The sequence below is a fragment of the Perca fluviatilis genome, chromosome 2, assembly GCF_010015445.1.
Source record: "Perca fluviatilis chromosome 2, GENO_Pfluv_1.0, whole genome shotgun sequence".
Classification (NCBI taxonomy): Eukaryota; Metazoa; Chordata; class Actinopteri; order Perciformes; family Percidae; genus Perca; species Perca fluviatilis.
This window is the reverse complement of record NC_053113.1, coordinates 11,553,828-11,568,831: the sequence shown is the minus strand read 5'-3', so window position 1 is coordinate 11,568,831 and position 15,004 is coordinate 11,553,828. Positions and strand designations below refer to the sequence as shown.

At 39.7% G+C, this 15,004-nt stretch overlaps 2 protein-coding genes and 4 non-coding genes across 6 annotated transcripts in view; all 6 read right to left on the bottom strand.

Annotated features, from left to right (window-relative positions):
- The window catches only part of kctd14 (potassium channel tetramerization domain containing 14), a 7,966-nt gene extending 4,395 nt beyond the window's left edge, over positions 1-3,571 (bottom strand). The window contains exon 1 of the mRNA XM_039821761.1: positions 3,440-3,571. Within this exon, the coding sequence (XP_039677695.1) occupies positions 3,440-3,493 (54 nt within the window). The 5' untranslated portion in view covers positions 3,494-3,571. The remainder of the gene's footprint in view (positions 1-3,439) is intronic.
- A 2,332-nt stretch (positions 3,572-5,903) lies between these two features.
- On the bottom strand, positions 5,904-14,180 carry rps3 (ribosomal protein S3). The gene is made up of 7 exons (XM_039786653.1): positions 14,074-14,180; positions 12,936-13,066; positions 11,955-12,048; positions 10,905-10,999; positions 7,813-8,000; positions 7,277-7,480; positions 5,904-5,980 (listed from the first exon to the last, which is right to left on the bottom strand). Exons 1-6 carry the CDS (start codon positions 14,101-14,103, stop codon positions 7,281-7,283), a joined length of 738 nt encoding a protein of 245 aa, XP_039642587.1. The 5' UTR covers positions 14,104-14,180; the 3' UTR covers positions 5,904-5,980; positions 7,277-7,280.
- LOC120554420 lies at positions 6,428-6,576 on the bottom strand. The gene has a single exon (XR_005638430.1). It is a non-coding gene; the product is annotated as a small nucleolar RNA SNORD15 (small nucleolar RNA).
- Positions 8,293-8,441, bottom strand: LOC120554427. The gene has a single exon (XR_005638440.1). It is a non-coding gene; the product is annotated as a small nucleolar RNA SNORD15 (small nucleolar RNA).
- LOC120554442 lies at positions 11,232-11,380 on the bottom strand. The gene has a single exon (XR_005638451.1). It is a non-coding gene; the product is annotated as a small nucleolar RNA SNORD15 (small nucleolar RNA).
- LOC120554434 lies at positions 12,377-12,525 on the bottom strand. The gene has a single exon (XR_005638446.1). It is a non-coding gene; the product is annotated as a small nucleolar RNA SNORD15 (small nucleolar RNA).
- Positions 14,181-15,004: the final 824 nt, after the last annotated feature.

Sequence of the window (15,004 nt, the reverse complement as noted above, 5' to 3'; positions counted from 1 at the left end):
AGGATATGGACTATCAAAATAGTAAAAATTGCCCATCACCGTTTTTCTCCAAATACCAAATTGACGTCTTTAAAATGTCTTGTTCTGTCGGCCAAACAGTCATAAACTCAAAAGATCTACAGTTTAATAACATAAGGTAAACAGACTTAAATGATAAAGTGTTTGAGCTCTTATGAAACTGCAGTACAGAAATGCCAAAACATATTATAATTTGTATTATTATAATAGAAACAAAAAGAGTTTAAACATGCTTACATTTCTTTGTTTCGTGTCATTATGAAAGGAATAGTTTGGGATTCATTCAGATGCGGATTAGACCGAGCGAGACAACTTGTGATGTGCACGGAATATTATTTTTAGTCATCACAAACTACGCCGAACACGGTAACCGATACTGCAGATGGAACGCCAGTGAAACACCTGTACTTGCACTCGCTCGCTGACAGGCAGCTGAATACCGCCGCAGTACTTTAATACTGTGTCCTCAGTACTTTAATACTGTGTCCTCAGTACTTTAATACTGTGTCCTCACTACTTTAATACTGTGTGCTCAGTCAGTGAGTCAGCATGAGGCGCCTCCACCTTCAGTTTGCTCTGGTTGATAAGAGCACATGCCTCGGCGGTCTGTCACTGAATCGGTGTCAGCTGTTCCTGAAACACCCACTTACAGCAGCACGCACTAGACGGCTAGACACATCCAGAGTTGTGGATCTTTTGTCGTTTGTTGAAGACGTTATGCACATTTTGAGAAAGTGGGAAACCCATTATTGAAGAAAAAAAACAAACTGAAATGTAAACAATAAACTAGCCTGTAAACTGTAGATTACCAAAACATTAGCCCATTATATATTCTGCATATTATATATACTATATATATAGTCCATTATATATTCTGTTAATACACTGCATATATCTATATTATTCTTAATATAATGGTACTGCTACTACATTGCACATATCTGTACATGTCATATTACATAGCCATATTTATTCTGCTCTTACTGTATAAGGTAATATATACTACTATAAGGTATAAGGTAACTACTACTAAAGGTAATACATGGCACATATTTATATTTAATTGATATTACTCTAATCCACCTTCTGTAAACCAACTGTATACTACTGTCTACACTGCACTATATGTCTTGTCCTGTCTATACACCACCTGTCTATAGTTTGTATATCACATTGCACTTTTCACAAATTGCGTTTTGTTGTCTTTGTACTTGTACTCTGCACTATGAAGTTGAATTTAATTGTAATCTTAAAATTAAACAACAGTGACTATACAGTACATCACTGACATTGTAGTTTCTGGATTCGCCAATCCAAAAAAAAGACAATACATCTTGTCGTAGGGCTGCACACTATATCGTTTTTTTTTATTGTCATCGCGATATCAACTGTCGCAATTAACATATCAAAAGGCTGCGACATATCGCGAAAGACACTCAGAGATTTGTTTGTGTTAGTTGAAATAAAATATCAGTAGAAAACTGCACTTTAAAATGGAACTGTCATTATTTTATAGTGGTGCCTTTTATATTCAATTCAATGTTAAATTTGTTCAATAAAAGAATGATGGAAATCATTTCCTTTCGTTTTAAAGTCAACAAGCAAACTGTTGTACTGAAAGCAGCAGAAAGGCCGAACTGAGTTCACTCTAATATTTGTTTATTTATCGCAAATAGCTAAATGACATGTAATGTAAAGTAATATCATTATCGCAATATTCAGCAACGTTATCCCATATCGCATATTTTCCTCATATCGTGCAGCCCTATCGCGTCGTATTGGGACCCAGCACTGATCCTGTGAAAGAGTCTTTAAATTTAATTTAATTAATTTAAAAATACAAGATAATACTCAGATTGTACAATGTATTGTTCAGGCATCATGAACACACTTCACAATCGTCTATGTACTCACAAAAAGATTCATATGTCTTACCGTTTAAATCTGTTGGTTTTATGCAGTGGTGGAAAGTAAGAAAAAGCACATTTACTCAGTACATTAAGTACAACTTTGAGATACTTTAAAGTATTTCCAATTTAAAGCTACTCTAAACTTCTAACTCAACTACATCTTAAGAGGTAAAAATTGTACTTTTTACTGCACTACGTTGGACAGCTTTAGTTTTATTTTGCAGATTCGGCTTATAAAAAAAAAAAAAAAAAAAAAAAAAAAAAAAAAGGATGTATTCCTTCAGATTAAACTACAACAGTAAAGTAACGAAAATAATCTCCACCTTCACCAGCTGCAACAATAACATAATCACATTAATGCAGCGATAATTATAATCTGAAATGGACCAGTCTGCATAATGGCTTCTTTTACTTTAGAGACTTTAAATAGAGGTTTATGCCAATGGCCTACTTATGTACTTTTACTTGAGTAAGACTTGCAGGACTTTTAGTTGGAACCAGTAACTATTTATATATATATATATATATATATATATATATTATATATATATATATATATATATATATATATATATATATATATATATATATACATACACACACATACACACACACACACACACACATACATACACACATACATACACACATACACACACAATTACAGGTTCAAAGAAACAGGTTTAATATCCTGTGTCGCTGTCGCCAATGCTATGCACCTGTAACCCAGTCAAGGAAAGTTTTATTTTTTATTTATTTATTTATTGTTTACACCTCATTATAATTTGATTTGATTCTGGTGGTCCATAAAAGGGACTAGTTTTTTCATATGTTCAAAATGTTGCATTTATCCACGGTTATAATAGATACATGTATTCATTATTATCCAGTTAAAGTACTGATTTAGCAAAGGGTGTGGGTGGGTCACACAATCTCTTTAGGGGCTGAGCCCCCCCTAAAAGGTCTGATCCTAGAATCGCCCCTGGCTGGAACTTATTTTTTACAGTCATTGGTTGGAACAGAGCATTTCTACACTCACTGAAGCTACTTTTACTTCAGTAAAAGATCTGAAACTAACATTCAGACGGACATATTGTCCTTTTTACTCGACAAAAAGTAGCCTACGCTTCTTTCTGAGATACAATGGAGGGAGTCTACCCGCAGCAGACAGACATAAACTTGTACTTCTGCTTCAGCTGAGTAACTCGGGAGTTTCCTCAAGTTGGATTTTGTAGGCTACTTTTCTGAGGAAAGAAAAAGGACGGCTGTTAAACCGGCTTTAATCAAACTGTTTAAGAACTGAAAAGGAGAAACGATACCGAACATATCTGCAGCGGATAATGGGCGCATTGTGCAAGCAATTGGGGGAACTTTCTTCTCCTCAGCCGTGTAGCCGGTGACCGTTTTCATCCACCTGTTCCGTCCTTTAACAGGTGGAGAGTTCAGTTTAGCTCTCACTGCTGCACGAAATATAACTGTCACGTTAAAAAAAAAAATATGTTTTTTCTTACTGGATGTGCGGCTGAAGACTGTTTCTCAGTTGATTTGTAGTCCGGCAGACTCATCTTGGCTGGTCCAGATGGTAGCTGGGAGTTTCTATTTTTAACACCACCCAACAGGTAGGAGCCAGGGGGGGCGTGGCCTAACCCGGACCTGATGCTTTAATGCCGAGGAGATGAGTCACTCAGTCGTAAAAGTTTTTGACCACTTTGATGCCCTTCTTCCGAATCACATTGATTTAGGCAATGCGAATGCTACAACATACCTGTGCAAATTTACTCATATAACTCCCATCTTTTTTATGTTGTGTTTTGTTTTGTTTTTTAATCTTTTTATTTTGTTTTAACCACGACTTTCCCTGTGGTTGTTGTAATAAAGACAGTGATTCCCAACAAGGGGTACTTGAAAAGATTGTGGAGCAGCTCAAATAATGAATAAATGGCAGAAAGAAAAGTATTGCCTAAGGGGCTGAAATGGTTAGCTAAATCGTCTGTCTAATCGTCTGACTAACAGTTCAGTTAGTTAGCTAAAACCTCTGACTACACCATTCAAATATTTAGCTAAAACCTCTGACTAAACAGTTCAAATATTTAGCTAAAACTTTGACTAAACCGTTCAAATATTTAACTATAAACTTCTGACCAAACTGTTCAAATATTTAGCTAAAACGTCTGACTAAACCATTCAAATATTTAGCTAAAACTTCTGACTTAGCTAACTGTTCAAATATTTAGCCAAAACTTCTGACTAAACCATTCAAATATTTAGCTAAAACTTCTAACAGTTCAAATATTTAGCCAAAACTGCTGACCAAACCGTTCAAATATTTAGCTAAAACTTCTGACTAAACCATTCAAATATTTAGCTAAAAACTTCTGACTTAACTGTTCAAATATTTAGCCAAAACTTCTGACTAAACCATTCAAATATTTAGCTAAAACTTCTGACTTAACTGTTCAAATATTTAGCTAAAACTTCTGACTTAACTGTTCAAATATTTAGCTAAAACTTCTGACCAAACTGTTCAAATATTTAGCCAAAACTTCTGACCAAACCATTCAAATATTTAGCTAAAACGTCTGACTAAACCATTCAAATATTTAGCTAAAACGTCTGACTAAACCATTCAAATATTTAGCTAAAACTTCTGACTTAACTGTTCAAATATTTAGCTAAAACGTCTGACTAAACCATTCAAATATTTAGCTAAAACTTCTGACCAAACTGTTCAAATATTTAGCCAAAACTTCTGACCAAACTGTTCAAATATTTAGCTATAAACTTCTGACCAAACCGTTCAAATATTTAGCTAAAACTTCTGACTAAACCATTCAAATATTTAGCTAAAACTTTTAACAGTTCAAATAGTTAGCTAAAACCTCTGACCAAACCGTTCAAATATTTAGCTAAAACTTCTGACTAAACAGTTCAAAGTGGTTAGCTAAAAGTAATAGCAACATTTAGCTTCACTCCAAGCAGCAGCAGTACGATTTCTGGCCAAACCAACCTTATTGACAGTTCAGTTGTACGAAAAAAATAGTATTGGAATAAATTTGGAACATACATTGGGAATTGGTACGTATGTTCATCTGACAGGGCCGTGGTGGGACCTCAGACCAGAAAGGTTGGGAACCACAGTTTCATTTTGTCATATATTATATGGAAGAAGTTGGTTAAGTGTGGTTTTGAAAGATGCTGTGGATAGGATGAACTTTCAGCATAGAGAAATTAAAATGTATGAATTAACTAAGAAAAATGGACAATACTAGATAGAGCAAACACTCAAATCAATATGGTATTACATATAGATCAAAGTAATATATTCAGGAATGCATTTCTTCAAGATCAAATGACAAAGTTATGTTAACTAGTCTGCTGCACATATGGAACCTGGGAATAAAGCAGAGTGAGACATCCCATTTACTCCGGTTACTTTCAATCAATTATATGGTAGACAGTCACTTTTACCCTGTGTAAACAAGGAAATAAAATACTCTAATAATTTCCACCATATTCTACAAGTTAAGTTGTGTCCAAACTGACTTAAAAAAAAAAATAAATAGGAAACAAGAATATCAGATAATATACTCTTTGGGTAAGATATATGAAATGGTACTTGAGTGCAAATGACTTCTACAAAACTGACCTGTTCTGAACACAAACAGCAGATGTATTCAGAAATGTACTTTCAGCTCAACAGTCAGCTTACTGGCTAATTTGTGTAAAATTGCATACATGTTTTTCCACAGTAAAAACCCCATTGTGTGTGTGCTGTCATACCAGGGTAAGATTTTATTTCCACTGTGCAATATCCAATCACTCATTTAGGAGCTGGTCACATTTGAGTCTTCCGATGTTTGACTGTTTTTCTATTTTTAGAGAGCTTCGTATTTCATTAAACATTTGAGAAACTAGCAAACTAACTTTGTAATTCTCTTGCATTTTCATCTGCAACAGAGTGACCACAACACTGAGTGTATTTTCCAGATTTTTTATTGTTTTTGTACACAAAAAACTGAGGGTCTTGCTTCCATCTGGTGGCACACGAAAAGCTGCAAGACAAAAAAACAAAAAGGAATTTAAAAAACAAGCTTCAAACACTTGAGTAATTTGATCCTGCTGACCAGAACATTTTATTAATGACAAAACCAGTTAATTGTAGCCAATAGCAAAAATGCAAAAAATATTAATTTCCTCATCACTTTACAATGACTTAGATCACAAGGCCTACAAAATTATGATTCATTGTGACGCATTTATGTACTTTAGGTTCAGTTTTTCCATTTTAGCCAGATATTCAACAACCCTACAATTTATTCTACAGTTAAAAACAAAGTTAAACCTACTGGCAATTTTATGTATATAAAACAATAGATTACAAGTAGATCCTGTGAAAGTAGGTATTCATTCAAAGCTTTTTTTGGAGTAGAATTTAGTTTTATTTGCACTTTAGTTGCTACTGCAATTATTTGGAAACCGCTAATGTGTGCTGCTTCAACCCTTCTCAGACAAATGCCTCGATGTCTTCAACCAAGAGGACTCGCTGCTCTGAAGAACTGGAGCAGAACCACAGAACGTGGACCTGAACCAGTAACCACCAGAACCAGACCGAGTCCTGTTCCGACTCGTCATCGTATCATCACCGAAGGGACAAAAACAGACTTATCTGTCTTTGTTCATGGCCTGTTTATTATTACATGGATATCCTCAGTGGACAGATTAGGCGCCACCTACATCACTACCGAGGCCTACAGTATGTAAGAACTGAGATTCCCAGGACCATCAGGACAGAGACTGTCATTAATGAATGAGACTACATTCATATTAGAACTATATTCTCACAACTGGATTATAGCTGCAAAGATTAATAGTTTAATCGTCAGCTATTAAATCGCCAATACTTTGATAATCGATTAAGCAGTCTGAGTCATTTTTTGAAAAAGAGAAAAAAAAAAGGGTCAAAATCCTGAGGTCAGCTTGTTAAATATGAATATGTTCTAGATTCTTCTCTCCTCTGGGACAGTAAAATGGATATCTTTGAGTTTTGGAGAAAAGACATTTGAGGACGTCATCTTGGGCTTTGGGAAAGACTGATCCACATTTTTTTGACCATTTTCTGGCATTTTATAGACCAAACTAATCTATTAATTGAGAAAGTAATCAACAATGAGCGTGATCGTTTGCTACCTCCCTAATCAAGATGAGTCTGTGGTGCCCATTATCTTAAAACCGATATTTCACCACTATTGCAATACAGAAAAGGATTCAATGACAAGGCCCTTGTGTAACGGCTTCTTCACACCATAATGAAGCCAGCCTGCTGGTGATGGGCCCCTTCAGTCTCTTACCCTCTTATGCGGTGGGTACAGGTGTACCCTGGGGCATGACGGGCACCTCTGGCTTGGTCCCCTTCTGCTCAGAAATGGGTGTGGTGGGCAGGGACTCCTCCTTGGGCTCCACAATGCTGACATGGTCCGGCAGGGGCTTCTTGGGGCCGATCTTACCGCTGGGGTCCCAGGGCAGCATGATCTTCACCTTGATGCCCAGCACGCCTGAGAACGGGCGACGAGCACAAACATGTATCAGCACCAACAAAAAGCTAAGCTACGGAGAGCAGAGCTGGAAATGAAATCATTCATTGTCAATTAAAATTAATTGCCGAGTTTTCGGATAATCAATTGGTTTGTCATTTTTCATGTGACGATTAAGAATAAAGTTTGATCCCTTTTGGGTTTGATCCCTCTGATCCCTAATCAAGGCCAAAATAAAACTGCCTCCTCCCCCGAAGTATCACTTGGTTTCAGCACCAATAATCAAGTTAAGCGTCACAGGCGGAGTTCACAGTAAACCCTCCGACTGTTTCTCTCCGATCATCTGTACTCACCCTGCCTCAACAGGACGTGGCGGACGGCTGTGTCGACGTAGTAGTTGACGGGGTCTCCGCTGTGGATCATCAGGCCGTCCACGAACTTCATGGACTTGGCCCTCTGACCCCTCAGCTTGCCGGACACCACGACCTCGCAGCCCTTGGCGCCGCTCTCCATGATGAACCTCAGAACACCATAGCAAGCCCTGACAGAGGGGAGGGAGGGGGGGGGTTACACATACAGCCAATTACAAAAGGGTGTCCAGAACCCAGTAATTATATCCTTTACTGCATGGAGGATGAGTTTATGCTGTGTTTAAACGCAAAGAACTAATGGATGATATGCAGATACAGACTGCATTTCTGTCATTCGAAAACTTAAAGTAAATCCTGTCAGTTTTAATTTGCGTCACCGATATTTTGAATGTCAGTTTCTCTCCATTTACTTAATGTCCATGTTCCAGTCAGCAGGTAACAGTTTGTGTGTGCTGCTTCAGCCCTTCTCAGACAAATGCCTCGATGTCTTCAACCAAGAGGACTCGCTGCTCTGAGGAACTGGAGCAGAACCACAGAACGTGGACCTGAACCAGTAACCACCAGAACCAGACCGAGTCCTGCTCCGACTCGTCATCGTATCATCACAGAAGGGACCAAAACTGAGACACCTAACCAACACTTCCTCCCTGAGAGCAAACACGAGGCTCCGTACGACAGATGGCATTTAATTACCTCTACTGGACATGACTGGATCAACAGCAGCAACAGATCTACAACTATATTTCTTTGTTACATTACAAATGTAAAGCTGCTCTATGTTTATTGCCTTTTTACAGTTATTACAATGATTCTTTGTGGACAGAAACCATATTTAGCCAACATCACTATTCACGGCTATTAACTAAATTAATTAAATGTTCAGATCCAGTTTTACTACCATCGTTGCAAAAACTGACCAACAAACTCCGGCCGAAGGTGTACATGTGGAGTGGGTGATAGAACGAGGGAGAAAGTGAGAGTGTGACGGCAATTTTCTTCGGAGCAAGTTGTGACTCTAGAGGCACAGTGAGAGAAACAAAGTGTCTCCCCTCTTCTTCTAGCTTAGAAATCTAGACGCACCCTAGCGGCAGTAAAATTATTTTGCAGCCAGGGGGGTCTAGGCACTGTTTACTTGCGAGCTGGAAAAACCAAACTCTGGTCAGGCCAATCACATCGTGTATAGAGTCGGTGGGCGGGGCTTATGGCTGCTGCTGGTGAACAGCAGTCTTCAGGAAGACTTTGAGTTCAGCTTTTCTTTGAGAAAAAAAACAAAGAACGGTACAGAAGTCATTCTTAAAAAAAGAAAAGAAAAGGAAGATGTGTTCGGAGTTCTGCCGACCGGATACGCAAAAGTTTAATCTATCAACTAGCTTCTCTTCCTTCTTCGTTGCTCCGGTTGGTTGTAGCGCTATCCTATTGCGTGCACAAGGGAATTTGAAAGACAACCGTTTATCCCCGCCCCTCGGATTAAGCCCTGACCAATGGGGAGTTCCCAGACCCAAAATCTGGATGTGGGTCTGGCGTGTCAGGCTACTGTTCTGACCAAATCTGTAGCAGGAAAAGTTACCCCTCTCCTTAATGTCACGTCGTTTATGGAGAAGGAGAACCAGGAAATGAGTGTGGGGACATGCAATGCTACCAAGCCACGGCCGAGCGACGTGCGTGGCCACGACGTATAGTTACATTTTTCGAGAGGTGCACGTCAGGCTACGGCATAGACGCAGAGGGGTCTACGCGATCTACGTATGCCGTTTTAAGGTAACGTTACTTTTTGACGTTCAACACCCCCACCCCTAGGGTTGGGCGGTAATACGGTATACTGCTGGGTCTAAAAATAGCAACGCTATCAGTTTCAATACAGAGACACCTTCCTCCAGAGACTATCGGGCACTGGCTGCAGAGGCAGACAGGATTTTCCTCGCCAACCAGCAGCAGTTAGTCCACGCGCCGCTGCCCCCCCAGCACACGTCTGCCCCGCTTGGACCCCACAAAATGTAATTTATGTAATTATGTGTGGTTGTCATCACGTGACAGTGTGGAGGAGAAAGTCGTTTTGTAAGTTGTTATGTTATTAGTGTTTCAGGATTAGTGTTTGGTATTCAGTTTCTGAACGGTGCACAAGCCAACAGTTTGGTGACGCTGTCTGAGCCTTACGTCATAACTTTTAATTAGTCACGGTAATACTATATACCGCGGTAAAATAGGGAGGAGGTTTGACAGTATCAAAATTTGGATACCGCCCAACCCTACCCACCCCGCTGCAGAAAACAATCCTAGAGGAAACACTGTCTCCTTCGAGAGCTAGGAGTACATAGTAGATTTTTTCAGAACTTGTTCAAATAAATTTACGTAAAAGCAATAACACTTCCACACTGTAAGGAGAATGCACTAAACCACCTTGCACACTGAGACCGCTATCATGTCCTTAATCAATCTGAATAACCTATCCACTTCTACTGTCCCTATACAAGATTTTCTTACCAGCTGAGATACCACCTGCTTGCCCTGGAGGAATGTCTGCACTATACTCTCCATCTGTGTGATGCACCACTCAGGATCTCTGTTCATCTTTGTGGGATACAAACAACTTTTAAACAAACAGCTGCTGCTGCTGCTGGCCAACAGCGGTCTTTGGAATCGGCTGAGTTCAGCTTTTCTTTGAGAAAAGAACGGCACTGAAGTCATTCTTAAAAAAGGAAGATGTGTTCGGAGTTTTGCCGACCAGATACGGCAAAAGCTTAATCTATTAGCTAGCTCCGCTATCTTCTTCGTCGCTCTGCTTGGTTGTAGCGTGCAGAGGGAATTCGAAAGACAACCTCTTGATGTGGGTCTGCCTTGGCAGGCTGAAATAGGCTATCAGCCGATGCAGGATAGGATATAATATCACAAACTTTACAAAATCAACTCAAATAGACAAAACAAATGGACAACTCATAGTTTGGACACAAAAAAAAAAAAAAAAAGAATCATTAAAAAAATGAATACCTCAAAAGGCGTTTAATACCTTTAAATGGCCTTCATTTTTTACTAATTTGATTTACTACCTTTTAAAACCCAGTGGACACGCTGCTTACCTACGCACAGCCAGGCCTCCCAGCAGCTTGTAGCGCAGAGACTCTGCCTGAGCGATGGCGCACAGACCACGGGTGGCAACCTTCTCAGCATACAGCTAACGGAGAGGGGACACAGTTCACAGGTTAAACATCCTGCTACTAGAAAAACTGCTGGTTAGAGACAAAAACAACTTTATACCCCATCGTTGGGTCAGAGTGCTTGTAAGTTTTGATTAAATGCAGATGAAAATTGCCGTTTTCCTCGACTACACGTGCACAAAATATCGATGCTGCTCTCGTCGGAGACCTCAATGATTCTTAGCTTAGTTTAATTAGAAACGTTTTGACCCTTCTCAGACAAATGCCTCGGTGTCTTCATGTGAAAGGACTCGCTGCTCTGAGGAACTGGAGCAGAACCACAGAACGTGGACCTGAACCAGTAACCACCAGAACCAGACTGAGTCCTGCTCTGTCTCGTCATCGTATCATCACTGAAGGGAGGTCTAATCAAGATTCGGAAGCCTTTCGCACCTGCATTAGTTCTATTCTCCAAATAAACTGAGTGAGTCTTCATATTTAAAAACTGTGTTAGAAACTACTGTGTTCAATAAAATCCAGATCTGTGTGAATGACATTTTGTTAAAGACATGATATGTTGCAGTGTAAAAAAGGTTTTGCAGCTATTTTTATATTTACAATACACGGGTTTGTTGCCTTCACTTTACGCCGATTAGACAAACTACCTATAATTATTTAATCTATTTCAGCTGAATAGTGTTAAAAATACTGCAACAACACAACTTCTCTTTATCTGCATTAAATCAAAAATCTATTTTTTTTCTGCATTGTAAAAGAAATAAGAGGCTCGACAATCTGTAACAGCTAGTTAACTAGCTAGCGTCTGAAGAGCTTTTTTCCTGCTGAGTTTGTGGCTCTCCTGGACGGGTTAACTGGCGCTGTCGGTGGCATGTTAGGCGCGCAGGAAAATTAAAAATCTAAATTACCATCCCTAATTAAAATATTTGAGTAAACACTTCATTTTTTCCCCCCCCACCACCCTGGCTGTCTTACCTCGACGCTGCCCTCGGGGAAGCCAAACCTCTTCTGGACCACAGCGGTCAGCTCTCTGATCCGACGGCCCTTCTCTCCCAGAACATTCTGGGTCCTAAAGACAGTTAACACATTTAGGGTTACACTGTATTCCTGGGAGAACGAAGAAAAAACATTGGAGTACAGATTAAAATCTATTTTACAGAATACTTCAGTGCTGGAATATTAGAAACGTTCAATAAAATCCTGTGAAAGCAAGTAGGAGCGTTGCGCTTTAGTTTGGGTACAACTTAGCGTCATTTATCCTTTAAAAATGAAGCTTCTATTGCCAGCAGCAGCACCTTGCTTTGGTTAGTTTATTGGCATGTCAGACTATCAGGTTGTCTCCATTAACTTGACTACAGTACATTCAGCAGGTAACAGTTTGTGTGTGCTGCTTCAGCCCTTCTCAGACAAATGCCTCGATGTCTTCAACCATGAGGACTCGCTGCTCTGAGGAACTGGAGCAGAACCACAGAACGTGGACCTGAACCAGCAACCACCAGAACCAGAGTGAGTCCTGTTCCGACTCGTCATCGTATCATCACCGAAGGGACCAAAACTGAGACACAGAACCAACACTTCCTCCCTGAGAGCAAACACGGGTCTCCGTACGACAGATATTTTAGTTTGGGTTGTGAATTCTACTCAACTTCACTGAATCACTGCAAAAAAACACTCCATACTTGCAACGTCTTGAGCTAATTCTTAAAAAAAAAAAAAGTAACTGCAGGGGCGGCCTCTAGCTCACCCAGTAAGAGCGTGCGCCCCATGTAGGCTGAGTCCTTCGCAGCAGCCCTTCCCAGACAACCTTCAAATCCAACCTGTGGCCCTTTGCTGCATGTCATCCCATCTCTCTCCCCCCCCTTTCCTGTCAATCCACTGTCACTATATAATAAAAAGGGAATAGCCCCCAAAAGTAACTGCATGTGTAGCATACAGAGGCTGGGACGCTTGACTCACCTTGTGGCCAGGATGATGATCTCAGTCCTGGTTGGAGTCACACGCACCTCCACACCGGAGTAGCCATCCTCAGCGAGCTCTCGGGTCAGGAACTCGTTCAGCTCGGCCTTGAAGATACCGTCTGAGACGAACTAAGGAGAGAGGACAGGGTCAGCTTACCCAACGTGTAACGCAGTATGAAACAGAGCGATCCCCCCCCCCCACCACCCCCAGAGGGACAGAACCAAGGCAAGGTCTGAATGACGCCAATGAATGAGTTTCAGGAGGTTTTTAACTAAATCTAAGGTTTTTTAACTAAAAAATGGGGAAACCCCAACCTGAGACACTGCTCATGTCCCTTTTAATAAGTCATTGAATAAAGGGATTGTGGGTTAGCTTTAAGTTAGATCATGCCAATGCAGAACAGGCTAAATCTAAAAAAAAAATGCTGCAGAGTGAAAATAAAAACGCATTGACAGCAATACTATAAGTTATAATATATGCGCCCATTCGCCCCGTTGTCTTTATCAAGTGTGTAGCGTTAGTTAGCCGACTTCACGCGTTATTTATGCCTAAACTTAGCACAAACACTGGAGCCGCATGTCATATCTGTTGTGAGGTGCAACTACGAGGACTTACAGCCACATATTGATGCTGCTGTCAATTAACTAACGTTACCGTTGTCTTAAATTGCAGCCATTGGCTGTTTCAATTTAACGTTAATTACAACATGTTTCCTCAGCTAACGCTGTCTTTCGCCTGGTCCCGGTTCATTTGATTATGAAGCTAATTCACCAGCTAACAAACTAACTAAGTCACATTAGGATACTTACAACAAACTAAGTTAACGCGGAGACGTTTCACAAGGTTTAAAAGTCTGACACAATTGTTTTTTTGCACACAACTCCGCTGAGTTTTAGCTGAGTAAGTAGGGGCTCGTGTCTCCTTCCCGGCCGCGGTGACCGGAGCCATGCTAGTTTAGCCAAATGAGGAGGACGCGGCGCCGGCAGCATCTGGTTTAATCCTCCTCGGATCGGAGGTACACAAGCTCAACTGACCCCGCGGTGAACACGGAGCGGGTGTATCCTAAACAGCACGAAGCCATTTGTAGATAAACGGACTGTCTGTGTGAGTAAAAGAGGGATAAAACAGCGCTAACCTTCCTCTTCTTAGAGATTTGCACCGCCATCTTCTGATAGGCCGTAGACAGGAAAGGACCGCCAGAGGACGCGGAAATGACTTTATACTAAAATGACTAACTTCCGGTGACGCCATGCTCAGGCTGCCGCTGGGGCTTGTAGTTTTTTGTAAATGAAACGAGCTTTATTTAATTTTTTTTTCTTTCATTTTGTTATTATTTTTTTAAATTGTAGTTTATATGGAAAACTTAAAAATATATATATTTTATTTATTTATTATTTTATTGTACAATAGTGTTACAAACAGTCAAACGCGCTTTATTTCATTACCGGCACCCCAAACGGAAAAACAAGCTTATGAACAACAGCAGTAAGTCACAGAAAGATGAATCAGCTGAATTTTTTTATTTATTTTTAAATTACTTCTATTGCTTTTATTATTTCTGTTGAATCAACACGATGCGGTCATTTGTTAGCACTGTGGCTGAATGCATGAATTGACCTGCTTTTCTTCATGGCTGCATGTGGAGTGATGTTTGGAAAATATAAATGACTTTTAATGGAAGAAATGTTTTAAAACTTCGGTCTCTGTCACTATGTTCTTCAAACTAATAGTAGTGCTGTGCTCCCATTGGTACAGTAGTAGGGGTGCATGTGTGTGAAATATAAATAAATAAGAAATATAACTGTCTCAACCACAACTCATCATATATATGTATATATATATATATATATATATATATATATATATATATATATATATATAAATTGGGATTTGTTATGCGGTGGGGCTCTCCCTAGGGGGGTCTGGGGGTATGCCCCCCCCCCTGGGAATAAAATTAGAAAAATAAACCGTTAAAAGGCACTTTCTGGAGAGTTTTGTGCAAAGAAATTGAGTCTTACATGGTATGTGAAAAACTGCAAGTTTAAGAGCCTATACTCTGCATTGTT

Coding starts and splice junctions, on each gene's coding strand:
- rps3 (XM_039786653.1), bottom strand. CDS start 14,103: ATGGCGGTGCAAATCTCTAAGAAGAGGAAG. Junction 13,067..14,073: donor AAATCTCTAAGAAGAGGAAG/GTTAGCGCTGTT, acceptor CTCTCTCCTTAG/TTCGTCTCAGACGGTATCTT. Junction 8,001..10,904: donor GGAGGCCTGGCTGTGCGTAG/GTAAGCAGCGTG, acceptor CCCCTCTGTCAG/GGCTTGCTATGGTGTTCTGA.